The sequence below is a fragment of the Priapulus caudatus genome, unplaced genomic scaffold (genome assembly GCF_000485595.1).
Source record: "Priapulus caudatus unplaced genomic scaffold, Priapulus_caudatus-5.0.1 Scaffold220, whole genome shotgun sequence".
NCBI classification, from domain to species: Eukaryota; Metazoa; Priapulida; class Priapulimorpha; order Priapulimorphida; family Priapulidae; genus Priapulus; species Priapulus caudatus.
The window spans coordinates 198,482-207,805 of NW_014577281.1; the positions used below are offsets into that span (position 1 = coordinate 198,482).

Genomic DNA, 9,324 nt, shown 5'->3' on the forward strand with positions numbered 1-9,324 from the left:
AGAGAGAGAGAGAGAGAGAGAGAGAGAGAGAGAGCGCGCGCGCGCGAGAGAGAGAAAGGGGGAAGGGGAAGACGGAGACAGAGGTGAGACAGCACGCACGCGGGTTTCAACCATAGAACTAGTACTAGAAGTCTTCTATTTCTAGTTCTATGGTTTCAACTACCATGCCCGCGATAGCACGTTTACGCCCATAGTGCACCAGTGGAGCGCAACCATTTGCAAGCGGTAATGCAGGTTTTTTAACATGATTTTACTTTAACTTTACAGTTAACTTTAAATGGTTAATTTTACATTGTTGCGCTACATCACAACTTTACACTACCGCGAGAGCAACGTGTTTGTGGCTAACTACACGTAGATAAACACATACACTGATGAACGTATAGGGCTACATCATTTTATAACGATCGTTTTTTTCATTTAAATAACAGTCAGCCTAAACTATGAAACGTTTATCCACTAACTAATAAACATACAAAATTTTTACTAATTTTAACTACTAACTATTAAACGACTTAATAATGCAGAAATGTAGGCTGTTAAATTTAGCTTTATTACTTTACATAAATTGGTCAGTTGTGGCGGATTGCTAGAATAAGAAACACCGAAAACAGCAGAAGCAAAAAGAAATAGTTCGTTACTCGTTTCTCGCTCGTAGGTCAGTGCTTGCGCCGATGTCTTGCTATCTGCAACTTTAGCTTTTCCTTTAACAAATGTGTAAACGGCGCTGAACCCCTGAGCTTGGTGATCTTTGTTAGAGTGAAACAAGACCTTTAACCTGCAGCAAAACGATTGACAATTAAGAAGCGTAAAATTATTCATGAATCGATTGCGAATTAAAATGTAAAGATGTAGTTTACTAAATGCAATACATTAATTGTGCGTTCAATAGAATAGCTTCTAATGCCATTTAAATATTAATAGAGTGAATGAGTTGCACGCATTAGAATTTATTGAATGTTTTCCTCGGTATCACTTTTTTGAAAGAAACCTAATTGCTTCGATCAGTACGATTTAGTACCCACAATATAGTTATTGCCGGTAAGCCAGGCAGAAAGAAAGATCAATGGGCCACAGTTTACACCAGCTAGCATAGAAACGGTAAGAAGTACTACAATGGAATTTCGTTTCCTCAAACTCAAATGATGGCATATTGTCTATAGATATAGAACAGCGAATTGAGGCACCAGTGGGTCATTTTTAATATTTTTTTAAATGTAATCTTTAATTATAACAGACGCCTCTTTAAAAATAATATTGCCAGATGCCTAAAATAACTAAAATTGTTCTTGCTATCATAATAAAATGCACTGTTTTATACCAGCAAAAACTACTGTAATAAATATGTCCATATACTGTCAATAGCTAAAATATAGAAGTTTTAATTGAAGAATAAATAAATTAATATAGGCACCTTTCAAACTTCAACTATGAGACCTGCCCCTTTTAATAATCAATTACCTTGGTGAGGTATCGTGTAATATTATGTAGATATTATTAGATAGATTAAGTAATATACAATAATTGTCTTCTCTATGCAAATAATTGTCTTCTCATTATGTTTTTAGAATTATTTTATGCCAATCCTCACCTTGAAACTCCTGGCTCTGAAATCCACGGCCCTGGTGTAAGCGATTTACAGTATCGACCTACTCTCATTTCCCTGTCCTTAGGTGAGTCTGACCAGATTTGATATATCTCCACCCAGTCGTCCTGACAATATTCTGTGCCATGAGGATACACCCTACATTCCATTAACAATAAAAATTTACTTACTTTTATAGTTCAAAGCAAATGAGGAAAACGATAAAGATATTTTATATATATATATATATATATATATCTAAAATCATTGACGCCTACTACCAAGTGAGCAAAATGGTATATTAACTGCGACAGCAGAACTCGCTCGTGCGAGTATTATAAAGAAACAAGCGTGTCGAAGAGAAAAAAACACACAAAAATGACATATTACCCGGGTGGTGGATCTTCAGATGCCAAGTCAAACTTGACGAATCGAATGCGAATGAGCTGGTTAGGGCTGGCAACGAAGTTGTATATGCAGTCCGTTATGCTAGGATATTTATGCGGATGGCGTGGCGAAACGAACGCTCCCGTTAACTCCTGACTTTTGCCAGAGTAAGTGAAACAACATTGTTGAGGGGATCCTTCTGTCACATCGTTTTGTGAACACAATGTGCCTGGTATACCGTAGTCTGAAAGCCAAAAAGACGCGGACGATTTGCATCATGTGCTAAGTGAAAAACACCAAATCTACTACAATTTCGAAGAAGTTTACGTTCTTCCACTGATGGGTTGTTTGCTGATGATGATTTGCCATAGCCGGTCAATGTTACCTGGCTGGCATTTTACTCTAACAGCTAGTGAAGTTAATATAAATACAACTATAAGCAGTTCCACCTGTAAACATGACTGAACGAGCAGACATTGGACGCCACCCCTGCTGTGAGCGTCCCTCAGTTTCCGTTTATTACCGGATTCAATTTACATTTCCTAAGGCTGATGTGATGCATAGCATAGCGATGTTCTGTGGATAATATGCTATATATTGGTACGCCGTAAGACCTCATAGTATGTGGGCTGGCGGTATTTTACCTGCGAGCTAGCATGCGCCTGCCAAGAATGCAGATTCGTGTAATTGCATTGATTAGTGAAATTGCATTAGCAACTGCTGCAGCGTTTACGACACGCTGAAGCCGGTATGTGGTTTGTTCCGTAGCTAGATTTGCAACAACCATCCCGAACAGTCTGTAAGAGAAGACTGTTCTGAGAAGTTGTGTTTAAAAGAGGGGTGGTTGGTATGTCGCGTATAAATAACCCACAAGGAAATTAACGTGGATAAACAAATTTCTCCGTACCTACCGCGTACCTACTTTTCCCGTCCCTCTTCGCTCCTTTCACCCTTCTCCTCTCGCTCGGTCTCTATCTCTCTTTATTCTCCTCTTTCTCATCCTATATCATTCCCACTCTCCTCGTGGAAATACTATTACTACATTTATCATTAAGTAAGATCCGTTACCAATCCACCTTTACCAGTACCACATCAAAACGAATTTTGATAAATTCGGACAGCTGATGCGTTTGTAGCGCAAGTAGTATATTTATAAATATAGATATATATTTATATATATATATATATAAATATATATCTATATTTATAAATATATATATATATTTACCCTGATTTATATATAAATGTCATATCTTTTGATGTACTGGTATCGTATCATACAGGCAGGCTGTTTGTAGCCTACACTGTATGTTGAGTAATTAGCGCGTCAATGCCATGAATGCCGGCGCTCGATATACAAGCATGTGTTCTCACGCGCAAAGCAGGAGCAGTTATTCACACCATTGATCACCACATCATTGATACACCATGATAGTATGTTACGTTACGTTATGGTTACGTCACGTTGTAGAGATACGTCACGTTGGTGTATAGAGATGAGTGTATAAGAGCAGCATTATTGAGTTGCGATGTATCGTACATACGGCGCTGCATACCAGATAGCGAGAATCTCTGCGCTCTACCGCACTGTTGCCGCAGCAGCTGCCGGATGCGCTATCGGGAATCCTATATCACCGGCGACAGCTATGCAGAGACACGCTCGGTAATGGGCCACATACTAAATACACCGATTCTATTCTATTCTAACTAATCTCACCATGCAGCGCAGAGGCGGATCCAGAGGGTTTGGGTGACCAGTTTCCATAGTTCTAGTCACAGCTAGGGGGGTCCGGGGGCATGCCCCCCGGGAATTAAAAAAAAATTAGGCTATATTTGGTGCATTCTGGTGAATTTTGAGGGTCAATTCTGAAGATACCCAGCCTGTGACCGGTTTCTGGAAACCGGTGCAAACCGGCCTAAATCCGCGCCTGCAGCGTACATCCGTGTAAATCACATCGTTAAAATAAATAATAACAATCTTCGTTTGAGCCACCCTGAGAAGAATTGTTTCGTTATTATACCTGAACAATTGTTAATCAATTAGGGAGCACGCTCGGTTAAATTGGTACTTTTGCAGCCGCATTAATGTACTGGTTTTCAGCCATTCTGATACACACAGTGCACAGAAAACGCAGCGTGAATCGACTCCGAGCATAGACTCGGCTTGCTTCAATTCACTCCCTGATAGCACCTCTACACTAACTGTAATGGTTGTGGAGCAGTGCATGCAGTGAATATAAAGCCAGTGATTCTCCCACCTCGGCGTGCAGCTATTTGTTTACACTGCGTTGGAAAATAGCTTCACGATTTACCGTCATTGTGCTGTCTGATGGTGCAACATATCCCTGGAGATTTTAAACACCGCATAGACGTACTATCATTATAAACCTCAATACATTTACCTATATAGCTTTTGTGGCATATCCATCCAGTTTAAATTATCCATTTCTTTACTATACGCATATGTAATGTCTATGGACCAACAAAAAATCGATTATATTATAGAACCAACGTCATTTGTTAACCTTTACTCCTATGGGAAAAAAATCTGCTTCCCTCGCTTAGTAGAGTCGTTTCGCGTGGTTCTGGCGTTTTACAGAAATGAGATCAACCTGGTGTGGGAGAGTTAGAGGTAGACGAGAAGTTGAGGTGAGGAATGGATCACCCAGAGAGTAAGATGAAGAATAGATTAAAGAGTGAGAGGTTGAATTAGAAGGAAAAGCAGAGAAAGATGGATATGATGGATTGATACAGAGAGCGAGATGGAAAGGTTGAAGGAGAAGAAGAAAGGGCCGGGGATGGAAAGGGATCGAGGCAGATGAAGAGGTAGAGCAAGAGGGCTACTAGAGGTATAGATCTCGATTAAAAACAATAAATATAAAAACTACTCTTGAATTTTATTAACAGTACCGCGTTGTGTTATTATTTATTAATTACTTTACTATCTCTACCATCTCTACGCATTAACCTCCCACACCGAAAACAGAGAAATTATAGCGTACAATATTACAATATTTTATCTCCATTAAAGCCTATACCTGTTAGAAATGAGTATTGGGCTTTGAATCCCCAACCAGACGAGTTTCCACTATGTAACACCATAAGTAAACGAGGTCCTTTAGAAATGACGGGGTGGAATGTGTAGTTTCCACACCACTGGTGGTTTGGCATTCCTTCGGTGTCATCACCATTCAGGTAGAATGCAACATAGCCATCATTACACCTACAAAAATGAGTCTGCAATGTCATCTACAACTTACAAAAACGCAATCACGACACACACACGCGCGCGCGCGCGCACACACACGCGCACGCGCACGCACACGCACACGCACACGCACACGCACACGCACACGCACACGCACACGCACACGCACACAGTTACACACACACACACACGCACGCACGCACGCACGCACGCACGCACGTGCGGCGCGCGACACACACACACACACACACACACACACACACACAAGCACGCCCGCATGCGCGCACACACGTGTACAATCATCATATGCACGCACACCCGCGCGCGTATACACACGTGCACGTACGCACTAACACGCACATACGCGCACACACACATACACACAAATATACTTATACTTATAGATAATTTACAGTATTTCAGGAAGCAACTTACTTTCCATAAGCATCTCGTGGAATGTTGAATTCTCGGAAGACTAGATTCACCTTTTCCAGATTTTGGTCATCATTGAGACCGTCTACCAGGTACTTGCACACGCGCCCGGGCATATACTTCCGGGGATAATTAGGAGAAATGATTGTGCCATTGGAGATGCCACGGCTTGGGATTCGTTGATCACACTCAGTGCCTCGCACATGATATTCTGGCAGGCCGAGAAAATCTGCGCGTACGGTACAGAGAGATTTTTATGCGTGTTGGCATCGTTGAACGTTTTTTTATTCGTACCACGTGTACGATGTAGTTTTTGACGGTGACCTTACTAGCGACCATGAATATATCACATTGGTCTTTTCCATCATATACAAAAGGTTCGAGCAATCAAACACAAGTAATCCATCAGAATCAAGAACATCAATTTTTAGTTTTTGATTTTCGGATATTTTCGGATAATTTTCGGATATTTTAGGATAAACTGTGAATACCTGTGATAAGTGTATGCTGTGGACGTTTATAAGAAGTTGTAACAAATTAGATTCTTACTGGATCTGAAAGACCATGTCATGGAAATCATGAAATCTAACATTTTAGTCGCCAAACTTTGAGTATGAAAACTGTTAGTGAAGCCGGTCAGATTGCGACTAGTACACATTTAGGACTACAAGTTGCACGATGACGTTCCCTTTTTACGGAAACCCATGAAATTACCATTGGACCACGTGAGACTTCGATCTTGTGTTTTGATTTGCTGATATTATTTACGCTGCTCATATCCCCTAGATGACGAATATGTACATCACAGGAACAGCAATTTACATTTTTGAGCCGAACTTGATGAGAGACAGGGGCACACTATCACATTTCCCCCCACACAAATAGATTGATATTATGAAACTAATCTAAAAGGTCTATCTCGCTACGTCTTTGAAATCATGCTGGAAGTAATTGCTTCCCATTTTATTAACGGCATCAAAAGATTTGACTTACTTAAGCTTACAAACTCAGAGCTGAATTTGAAATGAATGTTGAAGCCCAGATTTTCTGAATCCGGAGCCTTTGATGAGTGGAATTCTAAAAATAGGTTTTCTTTCGTAGAAAAGATAACTTTTCCCCGGTGCTTGTATCCGCACAGCATAGTGTTGATGAGAGGGGCATCGGTAGAACGGCCATCGTGTACTTTTAGCCAATCATACGGACAACTGTAACACAACATATTAATGTTCATTACGCCCATGTGATGTATCACTTAAATTAACGTGCTTTTCATATGCACACGGACGGCCCAGTACCACACTGATCCATTTGTCTAAAGGTCCCTTCCAAATTTCATGTATAACCGAACTAACGAACAATCCAACTTTTCCAATTACATGAGGAAAGGATGCACCGCATATGGTGACACGTGATATAGAACCTTGGCTATAGGCATAAGTTGTGTCTGACATGCATGCACCCGCATCAATCATATTTAGGGAGTGAAGCTAATAAATCAATACAATAAAAAATACTATGCATTCTTTCCCATTATTCCGATCATTGCGTCACTGCCATATCAAAACATGAAATTGTCGAAAATGATTGGTTAAATTGTTACTTACTGTGGTCCTCCATAGTACAGATCAAAATCGTCAAATATTAACTGTATTCTCTGCAATGGGTTTCCTTCTAAGCTGTAGGTGCAGTGAAGATTGTTTGGGTAAGCACCAGGGTATGTGGGCGAGAGAATCTGTCCCTCGGAGTATGCTGCAGCTGTAATGGTCTGGTCGCATATTGTTCCTGGAGCCTTTTCTCCAACGTGATACCGCTCTAAATAAATGCATGCACGATGCAAACCTTATGAAAGAAATGTTGCAGGACAATCGTTGACAGAATCCCACTAACATAATTACGTACAGTCACAGTGTATAACAAAAAGAAGCCTGCATATTCCTGCCTAGATTTTGTTGGATACTGGATATTGCTCCAGCAGCTGCAACGCTTATTAGAAATGCACCTGTCACTAAGAATAGGCTCCTGTATGATTCTAGCTGACTCTAATCACATTTATACACTTCTTTTGTGAGCACTCCTTCCCTCTACAATAATCTTTAATTGGCCAGAACACAGGTAGACAGAATTCCGAAAGGAACTTACCATCTTTCATGAAATGATACGATGCGTTGAATCCCCGCTCTTGCACATTGTCGTTGCTGTAGAATCCAACGATAATGATGTTGTAGAGCGATATGCGCGTCCGCGGAGCAATGCGCCCGCAGTACCTGCCGCTAATTGTGGTCTCTGCATCCTCCAGTCGGATCTCTGGTTGCTGCAGTTCAGCATAGATGTCGACGTAATCTTCATGGCATCTCCTATAGGGCGACGTTAGAGGGATTTGTAGGCAGATGTTTCAAGAACCAGCCGCTAGGCACCCGGATTTAACTACGTTGTGGGCAATGCGTTTAAAAGGTTAATGCATATATGTAGTGTTGACAGATTCGTATGGATGTATTGAGCAATACCGAATCTTGTTCTTTATTCGTGTTTCTTTTCAAAAATGACGTGTATCCATAACTCTGCTATTAGATCGATTTTACTCTCCGTTTGAAATATGTTGGCTGCTGTATGAGCTAAAACTTCACGCAAAACATTCTGTTTTTACAGAAGCTGCCCCACAGGCTACTTAAACGTGATGTTTACTGGAAAACATCAATGCGAGTTGAAATACGTTGAAAGGGAGTTTTCTGCAGTCAATAATCCATGCAATACGATTTTAGAATTTTCACATACCAACAATAAGTACTCAGCATGCATGTGCACTGTTAGGCGATGTTCACTTAAAAAGAGACTAATGTAGCGAATTCAGCTGGCTGGGCGCAATTACAATATACTGATGGTATGTGGCTTATGATGTGGACCATGTAATATTTACACCGATGGATCTATAACTTTCGCTGGACCTACTCTGCAGGGTTTCCTTGAAGAACGAAATCATCAAAATCAACCTTCACTCTCTCACTAGGCAAAGCAATGAACTTGTATAGGCACTGCAAAACAGTAAAAATTAAGAGAATATTATTATGCTTGTTATACCACAATCAAGGTGTTCGCATTCTATAAGACTATAACACAAACGGCCATTAACCTGTTAATAAACTCTCACATTAGATTCACAACCGCACATAGCAAATTTGATAAATATTCTAAGCTTAGGCCTACGTACAAGATTCAAACTTTATAGATATCATTGCCAATAAAAAGATTCCAGTTATTTTTACATAATTAATTTTCGTTATTCGATCTAAGAATATTACCTGCATCTGTGGTTGGTAGTTGTTAGGATAGTATGGTGACATAAATGTACCGCTTTTAGTTTTGGAACCCTCCCTGCTCCTAAATTCTTGATCACAATCTATAATGTATCATTCAAATATTACTTAATTAAAAAATATATACAAAACACAGTTCTAACCGCATTCTACAGTATTAGGCGCCTTGTAATGAATAAATCACATTATTGGGCGCCTTGTAATTAAGAAAGTGAAAGATGGTTTTTCTGTCAAATTACTTGTGGGTATGTTCTGCCTATTTTACGTGTATATATGGTTCCACCAACTAATATTTCGTTTGACACACAGGGTATGCTTGAACACGGATCATACCTAATTCTACAGTAAAGAAAGATTTGAATGGATTGCGCGTCTGATATTTAAAAAAAACATCATTGACA

At 40.0% G+C, this 9,324-nt stretch overlaps 1 protein-coding gene across 1 annotated transcript; it reads right to left on the reverse strand.

Moving 5' to 3' along the window:
- Positions 1-124: 124 nt before the first annotated feature.
- LOC106807514 (tolloid-like protein 1) lies at positions 125-9,007 on the reverse strand. The gene is made up of 11 exons (XM_014809859.1): positions 8,909-9,007; positions 8,559-8,641; positions 7,752-7,966; positions 7,217-7,424; positions 6,606-6,817; positions 5,616-5,841; positions 5,011-5,195; positions 1,976-2,216; positions 1,592-1,744; positions 642-778; positions 125-159 (listed from the first exon to the last, which is right to left on the reverse strand). Exons 1-11 carry the CDS (start codon positions 8,948-8,950, stop codon positions 125-127), a joined length of 1,737 nt encoding a protein of 578 aa, XP_014665345.1. The 5' UTR covers positions 8,951-9,007.
- Positions 9,008-9,324: the final 317 nt, after the last annotated feature.

Excerpts from the sequence above, each read along its gene's own strand:
- LOC106807514 (XM_014809859.1), bottom strand. The coding sequence starts at position 8,950 with ATGTCACCATACTATCCTAACAACTACCAACCACAGATGCAG. Across the intron at positions 8,642-8,908 it reads ACTACCAACCACAGATGCAG|TGCCTATACAAGTTCATTGC; the intron begins GTAATATTCTTA and ends ACTGTTTTGCAG. Across the intron at positions 160-641 it reads GACCTACGAGCGAGAAACGA|TTGAAACCATAGAACTAGAA; the intron begins GTAACGAACTAT and ends CGGGCATGGTAG.